At 32.5% G+C, this 20457-nt stretch overlaps 3 protein-coding genes across 3 annotated transcripts; 2 read left to right on the top strand and 1 right to left on the bottom strand.

The window, feature by feature from the left end:
- Positions 1–1016: 1016 nt before the first annotated feature.
- LOC133287488 (ethylene-responsive transcription factor-like protein At4g13040) lies at positions 1017–4211 on the top strand. Its single transcript, XM_061485119.1, has 6 exons — positions 1017–1059; positions 1195–1325; positions 1845–1929; positions 3249–3429; positions 3854–3975; positions 4069–4211. Exons 1-6 carry the CDS (start codon positions 1017–1019, stop codon positions 4209–4211), a joined length of 705 nt encoding a protein of 234 aa, XP_061341103.1.
- Positions 4212–7775: 3564 nt separating this feature from the next.
- LOC133287497 (uncharacterized) lies at positions 7776–11698 on the top strand. The gene is made up of 4 exons (XM_061485127.1): positions 7776–8101; positions 8521–8634; positions 10174–10278; positions 11198–11698. Exons 1-4 carry the CDS (start codon positions 7990–7992, stop codon positions 11473–11475), a joined length of 609 nt encoding a protein of 202 aa, XP_061341111.1. The 5' UTR covers positions 7776–7989; the 3' UTR covers positions 11476–11698.
- A 109-nt stretch (positions 11699–11807) lies between these two features.
- Positions 11808–17994, bottom strand: LOC133287487 (uncharacterized). The gene is made up of 3 exons (XM_061485118.1): positions 17916–17994; positions 17676–17825; positions 11808–12070 (listed from the first exon to the last, which is right to left on the bottom strand). Exons 1-3 carry the CDS (start codon positions 17992–17994, stop codon positions 11808–11810), a joined length of 492 nt encoding a protein of 163 aa, XP_061341102.1.
- Positions 17995–20457: the final 2463 nt, after the last annotated feature.

The raw sequence follows: 20457 nt of genomic DNA, 5'->3' as shown, positions 1-20457 counted from the left end.
GAGTGGTTTCAGCAATGACTTATCTGAAGCTTTCTGTTAAGGTAACCAACCACAATGGATTCCTCTTATCAATGGCCTTCCTTTGACGGGCCCTTGTGGTCATTGTTTATTGGCATTTTGTGTTGACGGGTTTGGAATGCTAAAAAGTTTGTTTTTTGTTTTTACTTTTTTTTGGCTTTGTGGGTTTCTCTTGAATTATTGTATTGTGGCTTGTGTCAATGTGTGTGTTTTGGTTTGTGATGTGTATGGTCAATTGGGTTTGTCTTTTCTGTTTAACCCCCGCTTCCTACAAAAGGTGGTAGGTTGATGGGGTTGACTTCAACATGGAGCAGAGACATTTTGGAGTTGAGGTGCTCTTGCTGGTGAATGTTTTTTCTTTTTTCTTTTCCCTCAAATTTTAATTTCGTTTTTTTTTTATTCTTATGTGAAGTTTAGTTTGAACTTTATTTTGTCAAAATTTATTTATTTTTCTTTTGGGAAGAGTTTATTGTCGGAGTTTTTTGGTAGGTTGATGGTACTTTATGCTATGATCAAATTGGATTTCTGATTTGAATGATTCTTGATAAAGGTTTATTCTGGATAACAGTGGTTTGAATTGTATGGTGATCAAGGTTTACCTGCATTTTTATTGGTTTGTTTATGTATGGGTTTGGCCAAGGTGGTCTAAGCATGAAAGCATAATCACTTTGATTTCATTGCATATAAGACAAAGCAGGATAGACTTTTAGCTAAACCTTGCATTGGAATATCTTTCTCAATGTTTAATTAATATCTTCCTTCTTCAATGTTAGTCTTCTGTTTACTTAGACTGATGGTAAATCCATGATAATTGAATTATGCCATTATTCATTTTTACAATGTGATGCGGATTTTTGAAAATTTTTATTCGTTTATAGTTTCAACTTATTCATTTCATCTCCCTGAAAATATTATATTTGTGTTTTAGGTACTTTGCCTTCTTAGTTGAAGGGAAGTTGGTATCATAGGAAGTTAACCACAGTAGACCGGAACTAACAATGGTAAGCTTGCGAAGGCGCAGACTTTTGGGACTATGCTCAGGTGAATGTTGGATAGCATACTTTATTTAAGTTGTACTTTTATTATGGAAACAAGATAAAATCATGCTCTTGGCCTATATGAGTTGTATCTTACATTTAATTGACATTATTTACTAATTTGATTGGGCCTTTGCAGGAAACAATTCATTTGTTACCCAACTTCCTCTATACTGTGAGAATCTAAGTGGTTATGAAAAATCAAGTCAGCATGATGAACCTAAGAGTGAACAATCTATGCTTTCGGATATTGCAAGCGTTGTGGACAATGTAGGAACACAACCACTAGTGGTAAATGATTGTATACTTCTGTTTTGATGCTTTATTTCTAGTCTATATAGATGATGTTTGATGTTGGTCTTATGGATATTTATTTAAGAGTGAAAAATCAAGTGAGCATGGTGAACCTAAGAGTGAACAATCTGTGCTTTCGGATATTGCAAGCCTTGTGGACAACATAGGAACACAACCACTTCTGGTAAATGATTGTATACTTATGTTTTGATGTTTTGTTTCTGGTCTATATAGATGATAATTGATGTTGGTCTTATAGATGATATCATTTATGACATTCTCATCTAATACTTGAATCAAACTGCTGAGAATTTTAGATTGATATCCATTAACTGGTGGATCAATTAACATTTATTTAACAGATGTGTTAAGAAGTCAGAATAGATGTTTACCAAGTTCTTAAAATTAGAAAGTCCCTCCCTAGGTATTCTACCTATTATTCATATCTTAGATAGCCAGGAACTTGTACTAAGCTTTCTTGTTTAACTTTCCCAGAACACTGTTGTGAAAGACGAATCAGGATCATCAATTGTGTCTGGTTCTAGCTCGCCTAAAGAGCAGCCTAGTCAACAAAGCATAGGTTTGTTGTTTAAAAGACATATCTTTTGCTTTTTTTTCTGGTTATATCTGATTTAGTTTGTAATGACTAAAAGTAATAGGTTTTATTTCCTTACAAAAAAGCGTTCGTCAAATATATATATATTTTTTCATCTCTTTTGAGTTATCTTCTATGTTTTATCTTTAATTTAATGTATTCATTAATTCTGAATTTTATGAACTACAATTGCATACACCATAAAGAGTAGACATAATGGGAAACTCACATGACTTGAAATAACAAAAAAGAATAGAATTTGATATGGTGTAAAACTTAGATAATCTTACTGTTGTAATGAAATTGCTTCACAATAAATAGACCTGTTCAAGTCAGCTTACCCAGTCCATTTGTTGGAGCTAGTTTATAGGTCAAAGTGATCTAGTGGACAGATATTGTGTATTTTACTGTCATAAAAAACATTAAACAACACATGGAGATGGCTTCTGATAGATCCTGGTATTCCCAGTGGTATAATAGGAAAATTTTAAAGCAGAGAAAAACTAGTATCAGTCTTTTGTAATTAAAAATTGAAGAATCAGTCTTTTCTCTGATTGATCGTAACATGCTTATGTCAGAGGGAATTGTGCTACTTCTTTTCCTTATGTATCATGTATGTCCTTTTCCTAACTTGATTCAGTTTTTCCACTTGCTAATCTAATTTTTTCTTAAATTGGAGCCTACATAGTTTGACCTTGTTTGTAGATTATGTCGATTCTTATTTTTCCATATATTCAGATATAAATATCTGAACAAGCTTATTTAATCATGTTTAATTTGAAATAACAATTGCTTTATTAATTCATCATCTATTCATTCCATAATCCATACAAGACCTTTCAAGCATTAACTGTAGTGAGTATATTAACTTCACTGAAATCCATTGTTTTGGAATATCATTTTACACAAAGCCCTTGGCAAGGAATAATAATGAATGAATGATCCTCTAATGGATATCTTGTGTAGTACATTTTGCATTTGTGACCAACTGAAGCAACTGATGAATGACCTGCTGGCGTGTGACCTTTGAATTTGCGCACCCTTTCTCTTTTTCCATGTCATTGAATGTTGTTCTATGATTCTATCTAAATGCACTTAAATTTCATGGATAGGCAATACTACCTGGCACAATGCAGTGTGGCGTGGATTAATTGCCATCAATGAATTGAATGCAGAAATTTAATTTGATCATAAGCATACTGGATTTAGCAGACTTGCATTTAGAGTTTATGGAGCAGTATTGATTTTTCTGATAGCATTTTATGGCTATATTTGTTTTACTTGTTTTAACCTGCATTATTCAGGGCCTCCTATTAAACGCAAAAGGCAACGTTGGATAAAACATATGCATGGTCAAGAACTTTGCATGTTGAGAGGGGTCTATTTCAAAAATATGAAGTGGCAGGCAGCAATAAAAGTGGACAAGCAACAGATTCACCTAGGAACTTTTGGATCACAGGAAGAAGCCGCTCACTTATATGACAGGTAGTACTTTGAATTGTAGCATGTTAATACGGACAATGTTCACCTTGGATAACTCCAGATCATACAGAGTATAAGTATCTTTTACATTTGTGTTTGATAAGTTGCGAGCCTAGAACAGTTGTTAAGCTGTTCCTTTGTGACTGAAAGGTCACGGTCTCAAATTCAAGAAACAATCTCTTTGTAATTATATAAGGGTAAGGTTGCGTACTTACTTAGTAATCTCCAACTTACTTACTGAGTCCCAATAACTTTGTAATATACATTTTAGGGGTATTCATGTTTTACCGTTAGACCTTCTTGTACCATATCAATAGATTCAAGAATTACAGAATGGGGGAGATTTGGCATTGTAATAGATTTTCATGTTCTTATTCACTGTATTAACTGTGACCTAATAAGTATGTATGTTCTATTTTGTTTTAAGGGCTGCTTTCGTGATTGGAAGAGAGCCGAATTTCGAGCTTCCAGAAGAAGAGAAGGAGGAACTGCGTAAGTTCGAATGGGAAGAATTCGTGACGATGACTCGAAGAGGAATTACCAGTAGAAGTATTTATTTTTTTCTCCTTAAACTATATCATATATTTTGCAAGACTTCTTTGTACTTGAATTTTAACAGTTGTTCCATACAAAATATTATAGAGCACAAGAGAAAGCGCTGTCCAAGACTTAGGATTGAGGAACATTCATTGCAAAAGGGTGATAGTGACAGTAAGCAAGGTGTGAGTGGCTCCTCTGCTAGCGGTGACGCAGAGCAAGAAACAGCATTCTCTAGAAATATATGATTCAAGAATGAAGAGTGAGGATGAAACCTCCAGTTCTAACAGTTCAAATTATAGTTTTTTAGATCCACTTTCAATTTCAATATCCTAAGATAAGCAAAATACTAGAGCTTAACCCTATTAAGTAGTCTAGTTAGTCAAGGCACCAATTCATCAAACTAGTGCAAAGTTAATTTTTCTTCTCTGTAGTGGAAAATAAATGTGTTTGTTTATTTTTGTATGTTATATATGTACCAAAAGGTGCATGAACTTATTGTTTCTAAAAAATATTTTCAAGCAGTTAATTGTATTGCTTTTTTTTCTTCTTCTTACTATTTAGTATGTTTGCATTCTCACTATACTTACATAAGGTTTTACGTGGAAGAAATCTTTAGAATGTTGTGATCTTGGATAGATGGAAATGCAAATGATAAATATTGCTGAAAGAAAGTAAAAAATTTTGTTTCTCTAAGTTGCTTTTATAGCATAGTCCAAAGTTTTTCATGTTGCACTAATTTTTGAAAGGTGTGGATGCATTATTGTCGAAGGTTGCTGTTACGAGTTTGTTAATTTTATTATTTTCTAAATTGTTGCATCGTTTAAGTAGTAAGGGCCTGTTTGGATGATCTTTTAAAAAAATGACTTTTTATATGTTGCTTTTTTTAAAATAACTTTTTTTAAAAGGTAAAGTTATTTTACGTTTAATGTATGATCTGAAAATCACTTTTACATAAAAAAGTTGTTTGGATGTTAAAATAAAAAAAACATTTTTATATATAAAATTACAATAAAGGAGAGATAAAATAGCATAATCGTAGGATAAGGAGAAATAAAATAGATATGATAGGATAAGGTTAAAATTGTATTTTAAAAATTTATATTATCTTTTAAAAAAAAAATTATATTATCTTTTAATTTCTGCTTTTTTCAAAAGCAACTAATTACTGGCTATAAAAAAAAGCAGCATTTTAACTTTTATTTTAAATTTTGCTTTTTTAAAAAGTTGTTATTCAAACATCTAAAAATTCTCAAAAGGAATTTTTTTTTTTAAAAAAACAACTTTTTTAGGAATAAAAGTCCATCCAAATGGGCACTAAGTAGTTATCTTGTTTGTTTTATTATTTGAATTTCAACTTTGCTTAATGATAAGTCATAACTATTACTGGAGAGTCTATCTAGTATTAGTGGGTAGTTACTTTGAGCTTATATTATCTATTTAAACCTTAAGGTATTTGAATAAAGATGGTCAGATAAGAAGAAATATTTTGTGCACTTGTATGTACTTGAGGCATAATTCTCTTGGTTGAACTCAAATCCCTTATTTTCAATCAAAATAGGTTTACGTAACAGTTGTTTTACTTCATGTTTTTCGGTGAACATGACAACTTAGCGGAATTCATTGGTAACCATTTGCTGTGGTAACTCTGACTGTTTAGTAGTATTAAACTGTTACTGATTGTCGAACAATTTGTTGAGCTAATTTTAATATAGAAATATAAGCTCTATCATGGATTAAAGTCAAAATACATAATTAAAATATTCATTCATGAACAAAAATTATATAAACGACATACAAATTGATGCGATCCAATGTAAGTAGAAACCCAGGTGAAATATTTGTATATATATGAATATAAATTTACGTGAAATATCGACTAGATACACGTACGTAAAAATTCACTTAAGATATTACCAAAAAAAAAAAAATTCACTTAACAATAGGATGCACATTATAAGAAAGCGGTATACCGGAAGCAAATAAATATATGAAATAATTATGCTACTGAATCATACATGCTTATATAAACAATATATGACATGCCCCCGACTATGCATATCTTTGAGAGGGCTCCTTTAAGATGTGAAAATCATTCTTAAAAAGGCTCTCTAGGATGTGTAGATCCTCAAAATTATTCTTTAGGTGGTGAGGCATTGTTTGCACTTTTGTCTTGTTTATTGACAAGTATGACCACACAACACGATTGGAGAACCCTAATTCTCTTTTAGAATCTATTCAATATTAGTTAAGCCCTTTTGAGCTTTATTATAATTTGAGTGCACAAGTCCAACGAAGCTTCCACGATATTTTCCCCCTAATTGCCCATGTCTCATCCTGTTGAGATGGAGTCACACATGCACCAAATTAGCGGCACATATCTCTCATAAATACATAGATCAAACTCTTAGGTATGCACCTCTACAACTCTACTATTCACATCTTCCACCCCCATTTACATGTTTTCGGGTGTACGTACCCTCACTTTTTGTCCATTGAGTATAGAGAAGACTCTTCATCAATCATCACTACAAGAGAAGACTGAAGTAGAATCTTATCCAATTCAAATAACTCGGACTAAACAAGCCTAAAGTATCAAATTGAGAGGTTTAATTGAACTTGAGTCAAAATTCATTGATGAATTGAATTCATATTTCTCAATTTCTATTTTTTTTTTCATTATTTTCCAAAACTAAAAAGAAAAATAATGAATATAATGGCATTAAAAAGAAAAATAATAACTCCCTAACGTCATTCTTCTATTATTTTTATTTATTTATTTAGTTTTACATAATTATTTGTTTGTATACCTAAAACACAAAATATATTGTTATCAAAAAAAAAAAAAAAAAACACAAAATATATGAAATCACTTAAAAGTTAATAAATACCATGCAATTTTTTTCCATGAAATATGTTACAATTAACATGCAAATAACTATAAGACAGAGAAGTTGGTTATTATAGGTTTTTAGGCATTTTTTCCCTTAAAGTTGTGAAGTTGATTTTTTTTTTGTTTTTGGTATAGGTTGGAATTTAAACTCGAGATCATTTATTAATTTGGAATTAAAAAAACGAGAGTCACAACAATTGAAACTTTTCATTGAAACGGGTTTCTTGTAAAATAGCACACTCAGATTTTCAATTACATAAGTATTTGTATACCTAAAACACAAAATATATGAAATCACTTGAAAGTTAATAAATACCATGCAATTTTTTTTCAAGAAATATGTTACAATTAACATGCAAATAACTATAAGACAGAGAAGTTTGTTATTATAGGTTTTTAGGCTTTTTTTTCCCCTTAAAGTTGTGAAGTTGAATTATTTTTTTTTTGGGTATAGGTTGGAATTTAAACTCGAGATCATTTATTAATTTGGAATAAAAAAAATGGGAGTCACAACAATTGAAACTTTTCATTGAAACGGGTTTCTTGTAAAATAGCACATTCAGATTTTCAATTACATAAGTATTTGTATACCTAAAACACAAAATATATGAAATCACTTGAAAGTTAATAAATACCGTGCAATTTTTTTTCATGAAATATGTTACAATTAACATGCAAATAACTATAAGACAGAGAAGTTGGTTATTATAGGTTCTTAGGCAATTTTTTCCTTAAAGTTGTGAAGTTGATTTTTTTTTTTTTTTGGTATAGGTTGGAATTTAAACTCGAGAGAGATCATTTATTAATTTGGAATATAAAAAAACGAGAGTCACAACAATTGAAACTTTTCATTGAAACGGGTTTCTTGTAAAATAGCACACTCAAATTTAGGTTAGGCATCATGATATAGGCCCAGAGGTTAAGCACATGTCAATTTAGCCCAATTGGGGATTGCTCACACCTTCACTCTCTTCCCGAAGTGTCACTGCATTTGGGAGCAGCAGAGAAACACAACTACAGAATTGCACTATAAGTTCATCAAGGAAAACCATACAACACAATTGTAGATTGAATTGACGTGTAGAGGAGAAGAAGAAGAAGAAGAAGAAGAAGAAGAAGAAGAAGAAGACGAAATGGTTTCTGAGAATCAAGAAACCCCTAATGGAGGACTTAACACTATTCCTCCTTCACCCTCATCCTCTCCTGGCTGGAAAAATCGAATCTTTTTTCCAACCCTCCTTGCAGGTCTCTCTCTCCCTCTCTCTCTGGCTGTGTTTGTTCTTTTAAATTCAACTAAACTTGTTTCCTCAGAAAAAAAAAAAAAAAAAACTAAGCTAAGTCTTGTATTGGAGTCTCATGCCCATGATGAATATTTACTCAGCTTTTTAGATGAAGGGTAGTTTCTATTGGTTTCAATTCTGGTGTGCTGTTTAAGGTTATATATGTGTGTGGATCAGGTGAGAGCTTTAAAGTTGATTGAAAAGTTAATTTGTTCATGAATGGTTATAGACATAATCATGTTATTAAATAACACATGACAGTTAATTTTGACCATTCTATCTTACATGAATTAGATTAGTTTCTCTAGTGCTTTCACTCGAAGCACACACACACAAACACACACACACACACATTTTGTGACCTTTGTGACTTTTTGTGATCAGGGGTTGCTGGTGCTGGAACTGGGTTAATCTCAAAGCATCGGAAAAGTCTTGGTCTTGCCAATGTTGTTGCCAGCTATGCAGCTAATTTTGCCATCGTCACTGGTTGCTATTGCGGTAAATGTTTTATTTTTGTTTTCATCAGATCATAGGCTGTTACAGCTTTGGAAATATGTTGTCTTTTACTGTATTCGGTGATGTTGTTTATGTAGATTATTTTGGTGTTCAGTGACTGAATTGATTTGCTACTGTTTTACATGGACTTGGATCCTTCTGATTTTCACATGATAGTATAATGTTTTGAGAGAAAAACAGAAACTTTTCATTGCAGATACCTGTCATTACCTGTGCAGGGATCCACTAGTTTTGCACAGATGTAGTTTGTGCCTTTCTCTGTCATAACAAAACTGCTATGCTTTTTAAGAAAACTGTGAAGTTCCAAATCTTTTTGTTTTTTGTTTTTTATTTAGCTATTAAAAGGAAAGCATGGCCTCATTGTTAGGGCGCAAATTAAAAGGACCCTTTTAAAACTTGCCAATGCACTTGTAAAGCATATTGCCCATAAAATTATGTTCTGGATGAATTGGTGTTTGTTGTAGCATTGGAGCATGGAGAGTGACCGTTGTAGCTTTTTAATCCATTTTTTCTTGTTACCTCATATATCTAAATTCACCATTAGCCTTATGGAACATTTTGTTGAAGTAGATAGGTAAAGTTGAAAGTTGCTGTGTAGGATTGAAGGAAATAACATTTGATGAATCATAAGCAACATAACTTCCTAAATATTAGATAAAATGTTTAGATGTTCTGGGAATGAAAAAAATGAGCAAAAGATGGAAGTTTCTATTAGCTGAACTTTATTATATTCTTCTGATTTCTGGCAAAGATTCTTCATTTGAAATATATTAATAAATCCAAGATTAATTTCTCCTACTCACGGAAAAATTGTCACAGAAGGCAGAGAGACTGTAGTCAGTGCGCAACAAATGTAGCTCAAGTTTGCAAGTTTGTTTCTGAAGGCTATGATCAAAGAAATATTTGGTTACAGAATGTTAATTTTATTAAATGCCTCAATGATAAAATAAGAGAGCGAGCCTTGGAGCAGCAATGAGGTTGTTTTTTATGACCGGAATGTCACAGATTTGAGTCTGGCAAATAGCCTTTTTGCACAAATGCAAGGGTAAAACTGTATACAATCGACTCTCACCCCTATCCTCGCAAGTCGGGGAGCCTTATGCACCGGGGTTTTCCTTAATGATAAAATAAACTAATAAATCATTGCATGGCATCTCCAGAGGAATTCTCCAAAGGGGGAAGGGAGAGATTGTGGGCAATTAACATTGAATGGCTTCTTGCACCAAGAAAAGGTTCAACAAATTTTAATGCTATTGAGGGTAGTACCCATCCTTTTGTTGAATTGAGGCTTTAGAGTATTCGGTTTTTTCTTTGGTTCATTTTTCAATTCCGAGGGTTCAAATTCAACTCATCTGTAAGATATATCAGTAAAAATACAAATTTAATACCATTGATTAATCTTTGTCTTAGATAACCTTTCTGTCAATGTCTATTATGAAAGTGGTGATGGAGCAGATGCAAATGAAATGAATAAATTAAGTATTTTTAAGATTGAGCTGGAATACTTGTCTAATTTGTTAGGGGCACGTGAATTTGTGACTGCATCTAGAAAAACAGGACCTGATGATCTATGGAACTCTGTAGCAGCAGGATTTGGAACTGGGGCTGTTCTAGGGCGTCTGCAAGGTTTAGTTCTACTTTTTCCCTTGTTATTCTCTTGCTGCATGCTTTTTATTTTTGTCCGTCATAAACCATGGTGAAGATTTAACTGTGTGTTGTCGACTGGATCTTTTATCGGATATGTTATATTTACTCTTGCATCTTACTTAAACTATCTTTGTATTTCTATGATCTATTTGCTGCAACTTAATTGTATCATATATCAAAAACCATATGATAGCTCTTGTCCCGCAATTTAGACTGAAATAGCCTTGAGTGATAAGATCCATAATTTTTTCATGTTCAATTTTGTTGTTCCGTTGTTAATTTCAAGTTAGTCGATCTTTTTTTTTTTTTTCCCTTTTTCCTGAACTCTTTTTCCAGTGATCCCAACATTGTCATAGAGTTTGGCAATTGTAACTAGTTGAGAACATGTTTTCATTAGGTTTGCTATGAGCTGCTCATTAAAATAGAAATTGACTGATTCTCTTATCATAAATAAATAAATGGCTGTGCTGTAATATTTTCTATTACTTACAAGGAAGAAGAGAATGCTTCATGGCTATTTCTAGTACAATTTTGCTAACTGTCTTAGATTACCACCTATTTTTCAACATCTGGCTTAAGGTAAAGTTGTTTAAGATTACCAACAAGGGTTGGTGTGAAGGTAAGCGAGTTCCACACTCGGGGTGGACCAAATTTCTATCCCTGGAGAAGTTAATTGTTGGGAGTGTCTCCTAGTCGCAATAGTGTCCAATAATTAGTCTCAAGGCCTGTGGGAATATCCTGGTCAAAGACCAAAAAGTTCTTCCAGTTTATATTTAAATTTAGAAAACTGGATTACTTGGTGGTGAAGAGTATGTAAATAATCGTTGCTTAAATTTGGTGATTGATAATCTAAAATGGTTACAAGCATTGAAAAGTTTTTTTTTTTTTTTTTTGTTAGGTGGTCAACTTGGTGCAGTTCGTTACTCTGTCATCTTTGCTGTTGTGGGGACAACAGCAGATTTTGCTATTCTGAAATTGAAAGATGTTTTGAGAGATCATAGTAAGACATTATATCAAGATATTGAGAATTCAAAGAATGGAAATTGGTTAAGACTGCCAGAATGGTTCCCAATTCGAGTACTTGATGAGGAAGCCCTTGCTGCAAAACGAGCTCAGGAAGAGCAGTTCATTGAACAGAGGGCACGGATTCGTAGCCTAAGGGAAGAAGAATCCTGAGAACTGGTTAATTTTTGTGGATGCTTGCCCTGATCTTGGAATGAGGCAACCTCCCATCCCCCTAAACATTTTGTATTTGTAATAATGTACTTCTGAAGCTGATGAGTAATTGCTTCAGCAGAGATTTTGGAAGTGTTGGGATTTAAATTCCAGTCTTCATTTGAAATTTCTGATGATTTTGCCCTTCTGTGTGTAGACATTGTCGAATAAGTACACAAAGTAAATATGAAATAGTTGAAATGATTGTTATGTTGTATTTTGAAATTTGCAATCATCATTAAATTGTTTCATATGGTACTGCTTTCTACTCAGTTAATTTAGATCTCTGGTATTCAACCCAGAGATGCAATGGGAGAAAGAAAGAAACTAACTATTTTCTCCCATAATTTTATTGGAAATATTAAAGGTGGACATTGCTTGACCACAAACTCAATGCTCAACAGAAGTAGCAGAAAAAAGCCATCACGGTGGCATGCTCCAAAATTTGCATGTTCCACGTTAATGCACTGATTTTTACAGCTATTCGTGTTTAAACAAGGCCCTGACAATGTTTTGCTCTTCATTTGACAACCTTGTGCTTCTGCAAGTTGGACATCTGCATAAGAATGAAAAAGACAAAGAGAAGAAAGTCAATAATGGTTCGGACATCCACAGAACTGTTGCAGAAAGAGAATAAGGTTTGTATCCATCAAGTGTTCAAAGAAATAGTGATATAGATCTAAGCCTCATCGTAATTAGTCGCACAGGAGGATGCCAAAGTAGGGGGATGTGTGCGGAGGCTACGATGGCCCTAAAATTCGGTAGAGTAACAGCTCTTGAAAATGTGTGATATCGAGTGTTTCTTCAATGGAAGAAGAGAGGTTTATATAGGTGAAAAAATATTCTCTAATTGTGAGAGAGAGAGAGAATTAGCCAAAAACCATTAGTCAAAACTTCACTATTACAGTGAGATATTACCTCACTAGATATTACCTCACTATCGTGTGTGTATGATGGTGAACTATGTAGAGGAGAAAGGAATCTCTTACGGACCGTTTGGTACGCAGCATTTTGTAGGATTTCCGGAAAACTGAATTTTTCTAAATTTTAAATTTTCGGATATTATCGTAAACTGAATGTAAAAATCATATTTTTGAAATTCGAGATTTCCGGACAAATAAAAATTTTTCCTGTACCAAATGCTCCCTTAACGTGAGATCTATTAGGGCCTGAATGCTCGATCCATTATGACCTGTGTAGATTGGCCTAAACACCCACAAATGTAATAAATGAAAATGTTGCTTAATTTGTTGTACCGCATGTGGATATAAGGAGGAAGGAAAGGTGGATGAAAAGAAAGAGGGTGGAGAATTTCGAGCAGAGGAAGCCATGCTTGCTAAATGTAAATATAGCAATACAATTCGTGATTGGTGCTGATTGAGTTCTATTCACAAGAATTCGACTATTCAGCTAGAAGCTAAGGGCTCATTTGGTGGACAAGATAGGATAAGGGTAGGATATGATATGTGAATGATATGGGTAGGATATGATATGGGGCTGATAAGCCTATATCATATCATGTGTTTGATGAGCACCTGATTAGCAATATGATAAGATTATGTAGAAGGAGAAAGAAAAAATAAAAAAAAAAATATAATGCAATAAATACAAATATATTAGGTAGAGTGAGGATATATTGGATAACGTGAGGATATATTGGGTAATAAATATTGGTATCTTATCCTGTTGAATCCTAACTCAGCTTCTCCCATAGGATAAGAAATCATGTATTGGATAGATAAAATGAGGCAATAGGATAAGCTAATCATATCCTATTCACCCACCAAACAAGAGATAAAAGTAGGATATGATAAGTTATCCTATCCTATCTTCCTTATCAGGTCCTCCAAACATGCCCTAAAGCTAAAAAGCACAAATAAGAAGCTAAAGCTGATTGAGTTCTATTCACAAGTAGGGCTGTGCATGGGTCAGGTCGGGTCAGGTATTTGTCCAACTCGACCCAACTTGGTTTTTATAGGTCAGGTATTTTGACCCCATGAGCTTTAATTTGATCCAAGTCAGGTCTGACTTAGTTTGGATTTTGTTGAACTAGTTCAGAACCGGGTCGGATCTGACCTGACTTGGTTTTTGAAGTGGGTCTGACTTGGTTTCTGAAGTGGGTCAAATCTGACCTGACCCGTTTTTGACTTGGTTTCCTCACAAAATTTCGTCGAAATTTCTACGTTGCAAACGACAAAAATTTCGTTACAAAATTATTTTTTCGTCGGAACACTTTTTGTCGAAAAGCGACGAAATTTTTTCTCTAATGAAAATATTTACAGAAAAAAACTTTCTATCAAAATTTAGTTTCCGTCAAAAGTTTTGATGAAAATGATTTCTTCCATCAAATGTTTTAAACGAAAAAAGAATTCTGTCCAAAATTTTGACGGAATGTTTTTCGTTCAAAATTTCGATGGGAATGTGTTCTGACAAAAATTTCGACGGAAATTGTTTCGAGGAAAATGTTTCATCCGAAACTCTCGACGAAATTTAGATTCTCTAAAGAATTTTGACAGAATATTTTTTTCGTCAAAATTTTTTATCGAAATATTTTTTGTCAAAAATTTTTACAAAAGTTTTTTACAGAAATGTGTTCTGTTGAAAATTTTGACGGAAATGTTTTTTATCAAAAAACTTGACGAAAATATTTAGTCGAAAATTTTCGATAGAAATGTGTTTTGCTAAAAATTTTGACGAAATTTTTTTTTGTCAAAAAGTTTAACGAAAATGTTTCCGTCGAAATTTGAAATCTGTAAAGAATTTTGATGAAATATTTTTCCTACAAAAAATTTCGATGCAAATGTGTTTCATCAAAAATTTTGATGAATATATTTTTTTGTGAAATATTTTGACGAAATTTAGATTCCGTAAAATAATTTGACAAAAAAATTATTCTGTCAAAAATTTTTGCGATATTTTTTTATGGAAATATTTTTCGTAAAAAATTTTTACGTAATTATTTTATGTTAAAACTTTTCTTTTAATGTAATTGTGATTTTTTTTTTCACATAATGCGTATGGGTCAAGTTTTGGGTCAATATTAAAACAAGTCAGGTCTAAAACTGACCAAATAAAAGTGGATCAGTATTTAAACCAGTTCAAAAAATATAGGTATTTATGGGTCAGGTCAAGGTCGGATCAAGGGCAGAGCAAGTGAACCAGTTTTTTTGCACACCCCTATTCACAAGAATACGACTATTCACAAGAATAGTCCTCTTTTCTTTAAGGTGGAAATTATTTTTAAGTTAAAGCTTAATTTTTTTTTTCAAAAAAGTTAAAAGTTGTTTGATGATTACAAAAAAAATTTTGCTTAAAAATCATTCAAAAACACACATTTCAAGAAAAATTTCTCTATTTCTAGATCTCTTCGTTTCAAAAAAAAGCACACAATTCAAGAAAAGTTAATTAAAGCTTAAAAAAACTCCTCCTAAGAGTTTTTGACTTTTGACTTATTTTGTCATTATAAAAAAAAAACTTTTTATTATTAAAAAAAATCTATTTGACTTAATTTTTGCTTATAAGTAATTTCTAGCTTAAAAAATAAGAGGATCAAACAGACAATAAACTTATTTATAATGGTATGTAATTGTGAAGTTGAAACAAACAACAATTCGAATATGAGTTTCCGTCCATGTATAAAGAAATCCTATGTTGAAGATATGGGGATTGGTTTTTTCGCAATAGTTTTATTAATCCTAGGCATGTGATATAATATAATTCATTGGATGCGTTGTAATGTAATTTTTTGGGGTATTTAAATATACTCTTATAAACTATACTTGGTCAGTGAGTCATCCATTCAACTTAAAACTGATGAGTGGGCACATATAGAGTTGAAAACAAAGAAATAGGATTAGTTTATTTTTATTTAATTTTTGAGATAGGATATTGTTATTAGGGTAAAGGATTTCTCCGGTCAATGGAGGGCTATATTAGTCTTTATCATTATAATTTTTTAATCTCATAACCCAAAATAACGTCGTTTTGAGCGTACTGGAAATAACTTTTTATCTCCAGGAGAAATACTTTTCCCTTAATGTTATTGCCAATATATATCACTACCAATTTTTATCATTAGATCGATTATGTTGATCCAACGGTTCTGATTTAACTTTCTAAAAACTTTTTTTCTTCTCCCTATATTTAATACTTTCTATTTATTTTCACCTTTGTATGGGGAATCATAATCATACAAAAGTGAAAATAAATATAACGTTCGATCAACATAATCAATCTAACGGTGAAACAAATTAGTAGTGACATTGGTAATAACACTAATTGATAATAACAATATCCTATCTCTTAATTTTTATAGGCTACAGTACAATTTATTCTCTTGAACTTTATTCTTATTTTAAATTGCTGCTTTATATTTTTAATTGTTTCAATTAATCTCTTGTACTTTGTGATAGTAACAAATTAACATATATGTTAAAATTTTACATCCCCCGACTCCCTAATTTTATTATCCTTCCTAAATTTGCATTTCACACACTTCTGCATAGTTTCTTCTCCTTCTCTTCTACATTCTCCATGAATCTCCCTTATATCAGTGTGCACGTCGGAGAATAGCCACGGTCACCTGAATCACCTGAGCTATCGTCGCCAATGTAAGTTCAGTTACCGACTCTACTTTCTCTACGGTATTCAATATGTGTACGAGTTTAGGTTTTTTTCTCCCAATTTTTGGGTTAGGATATTGATATAATAGAATGTGTTTTTCCTTCCCTCATTGTTATCATTTACCGCTAATTTTGCTTATGTTATGGATGAGGACTGAAAAAGAAAACTAAAAAGAAATTACGGAAGGTATAGACAAAAGTAATTAGACTAAAATTGAATGAGAGGCTTTTGTACTTTTTCTCATATATCCTAGCTACAAGCTAAATGTAACCTTTAATTCAATTTTATAACTTATTCATTTATTCCATCATTGGAAAAAAAGGAAAGGAGACGAGGAAGTTTTGGATACGAAAACTCAAACAAGAACAATGTGCTTGTTGAGATATATAAACTTATTAATGTAGTCTCACCTAAAAGCTTAAGTTTTTGTGTTGAATTGGTTCTTTACATGGTATCAGAGCCTCGTGTCCCGGGTTCGAACATCTCCGTCCCCCACTTTCTCTTGTGAAATTTTCTTAGCACAGGTAGATGGGCCTGTACATTATCCACCCTTCAATCTCAGTGGACTCTCATGTGAGGGGGCGTGTTGAGATATATAAACCTATTAATGTAACCTCACTTAACAACTTAAGCTTTTGGGTTGAATTGGTTCCTTAGAGTGCTTTTGCAAAATCAATGTTCCATAATGAATATTATGTATCGTATTTTGCTTGTGGATATACACAGATCGAATTCGTGTTAACGCAACATATAAATTTGGCGTTTATGTCAAGTGGAGGTATAAAAGTAATTTTTGTTACATTCTAATCCTAGCCCATTAAATTTACATTGCTATTCGCTTTGATTGCCAGAAAATAAGCAACTAATATTATTTTGTAAAATATAAATAATTAATTCAATTTAAAAGTTTAAGCTATTAGATGTGATTATATTAATGGTTTTTATATTTCTATAATATGCCCATCACACGAGAGTTCAATATTGGATTTGAAGGATGAATGATACATCAGGCTCAGTCTATTTGTGTTAAAAAAATTTCATAATATTTAATTATTTTTATTAATAAAGTAAAAACGGTGGGAATCGAATTCGTGATTACTTAATCACATGAGCTCTTCGCAGCATTTTTAACATGTAGCTACATTTTTAGAAAATGTTTTTGTTTAATTAATAATGAATAAAAATTAAATGTCAATGTTTTTAAAATAGTTAATTCTAGATAAAAATGTCCTTAAAATATTAGACAGCAAGGCGTGAGAGAAAATTTGCCATAAGGTTACTATTGTTATTAGCAACACTGTTTTATTAGGTTGTAGTATTAATTCTCAACTGGATGTGTAATTCATAAAGTGTTTAAAGTTTTATTGTTGAAAGACACACACAAGTGAGATCCGGATCTGTGACAGTCACTGCAGAGATGCAATGGGAGAAAGAAACAAACAACAATTTCTTATCCCATTATTTTGTTGGAAATTAATATTAAAGGTGGACATTGCTTGATCAGAAGTTCACTGCTCAACAATTGAAGTAGCAGAAACAAACAGAACTAGTGCCATCACGGTGACAAGCTCCGTTTTTTGCACGTTCCACGTGGATGCACTGATTTTTGCAGCTTCCATCCTTTGAACAAGGCCCTGAGAATGTATTGCTACGCCTTTGACATGTTTTTGCTTCGGCAAGTTGGACCTCTGCATTAAAATGAAAAACACAAACAAAAGAAAGTCAATAAATATAATAGAAGATTAAACTAGATTAATAGGTTGATTAATTTGTTGTACCCGATGTGGAGATAAATAGGAAGGCAAGGCACAGGAGCAGAAAGATGGTGGAGAATTTATGATCAGCAGAGGAAGCCATGCTTCCTAAATGTAAATAGGACAATTGGTGTTAATTGAGTTCTACTCTCAAGGATAGGACTTAATCCAATTTATAATGGTTGGTAGTTGTGATGTTGTAAGAAACATTAATCTTTTTTTTTTTTAATACGTAAATATAATCATTTGAGCATATACTCCATATTCCCTCATGGTGGCTTTGGCTCCATCGATGCTTCTCCCCTTTTTATCGTGATCATCGGAGCATATAACAGGTTTTTCTGTTTGTATTTGGTATAAATTGTCGCACATCTCTTGTCTTGGTCCATTCCTTATGGTGGAATAGCTATTTCTAGTTGATATTCCCAATATTGGATTATTGTTTTTACTTCATGGATTTGTTCTTGGCTTGCTTCATTGCATTTGACGGAATAATTATTTCTAATTATAATCGCAATACCGGATTTTTGTTACTTCCAATCAATCGGTGGATCGGGAATGTTGAACCGAAGGCTAATAATTGTATCTAGGAATACTACTCTCGCCAGAGTGTATGCAAGAGACATCGTAAATGATATAGATCACTGTGCACGAATGGTAAAAGAGTATACGGAGTGTGTACACATTGACAATTAAGAGAGTATGGAGCCAAAAGTGTGTACCCAATAAGCTTAACCCTTTATTTATACCCAATTTGCGTGTAGGTGAGGAGTCCTGATCAGAGTCGAACCATTAGGGGATATAATAAGTGGTTTATCGCTTCTCCCTTAGTGATAGGATAGAGGGCCTATCCTTATTTCTTTAGTCGATCACTTATTGTTAGTAATACTTCTTGTTGGGAACACCCCGTATATATCCGAATTGTTATCCTATTACGATATTAAGCACAACTCAATTAAATGCGGAAGCTAAAATAAAATCAGTTATTCGACATGCCAGATTATTTTTTTCTTATTAACATAACAATATAAAATCTATCTATATCCTTATGTAATTGCAAAAACACAAATAAAAATCTTGAAATGCCTCAATATCATAAATAAATACTAAGTCATGAAGCTACATCGCGTAGTCATGACCAACGTCCATATCTCATGGCGTAAACAAAACATATATGTTCAACAATAACACAAATGCATGGACAACCCTTATGCTCACAACAAACATAACATAAGCATAATAGTCGTATCTCAGGTACAATAGTCATGTCCAAGTGGTATAGATAAAGCATGCGTATAAATCAACTCTGCTCCGGCCTCTTGCCTCAAGAAGCATACATCCCATGGACGTCTACACCTGAAAATATGCCCCACACGGGGTGAGATCTCTAAAAAGAAATCTCAGTAAGCAAAGGTTCTCGAAGAGTTCCTCTGCCCCAAGCTCACTTTGGTATAACAGTTCAAATATAACAGTTCAACAATAATAGCATAATCACATGATGCAGCAACATATATATATCATGTGTGCTAACAAGTCTGCTGGCCAGAGAACCATGGTTTACGCACGTCTGCTACACGCATAAAAAGCATAAGACATCTACCTTATACCCACACTCAGGGATTACCATCTTGTGTAGCTCCACACTACACTCAAGGATTACCATCTTGTGTGTAATACACCACATAACATACATATATAAGAGTGCATCATTTCATCATCTCAAATAACAGATAAGCATTTATACCACATAAAACTACCATCCCCCTCTTAGGCTTTGTTTGGGAGTTGATTTTAGGAGGGGAAGGAAAGGAAATGGAGGGTTTTAGTAAGTCTTTCCCTTGTTTGTGAGTTTAAAAAAAGGAAGGGAAGAATTTGAAGATTTTTACTAAACCCTCCAAAACCCTCTTTCTTCTCAAAATTAAAGTTCCCCCAATTTGGAGGATTTGAGGGGGAAAATATTAAAAATTACTTATCTACCCTTAGCATTAGAATGTTAAAACTACATAATTGTGAATCATTTTTAAATGCGATATTATAAGAAAAGTCTCAAATACCGACATAATTTATTAACGAAAAATATTTCGTCAAAAATAGTGATGAAATTTTTGATGACAATCATATACATCAAAAAATTTCCGTCAAAATTAGAGACGGAACTAGATTTTGCCATATCACTAACATAAATTATGTACGAAAAAAAAATCCAGTCAAAATTATTGATATAATATAAATTACGTCAAAACTTTTAACGAAAATATTTCCATCCAAAATTTTGACGAAATACATTTCCAATGAAAAGTTTCGACGTAAAATTATTACGTCGAAATTTTGAACAGAAAATGTTCCGTCAAAATTTTGACAGAATTGTTTTTTCGTTTAAAACATTTGATGGAGGAAATCATTTTCGTCAAAACTTTTGATGGAAACTAAATTTCGTCGAAAGTTTCAATAGAAAATTTAATTTTGTAAAAAAATTTCATCGGTTGAAAAATTCCCTCGCTTTTCGACGAAAAGTATTCCAATGAAAAAAATAAATTTGTGATGAAAATTTCATCGTTTGCAACGT

Source organism: Gastrolobium bilobum, unplaced genomic scaffold (assembly GCF_033153095.1).
Source record: "Gastrolobium bilobum isolate Gb01-03AN ecotype WA unplaced genomic scaffold, APGP_CSIRO_Gbil_v1 utg5060, whole genome shotgun sequence".
Lineage (NCBI taxonomy): Eukaryota > Viridiplantae > Streptophyta > Magnoliopsida > Fabales > Fabaceae > Gastrolobium > Gastrolobium bilobum.
Note: the sequence above shows the minus strand (reverse complement) of the source record. Positions and strands in the feature narration are given on the sequence as shown.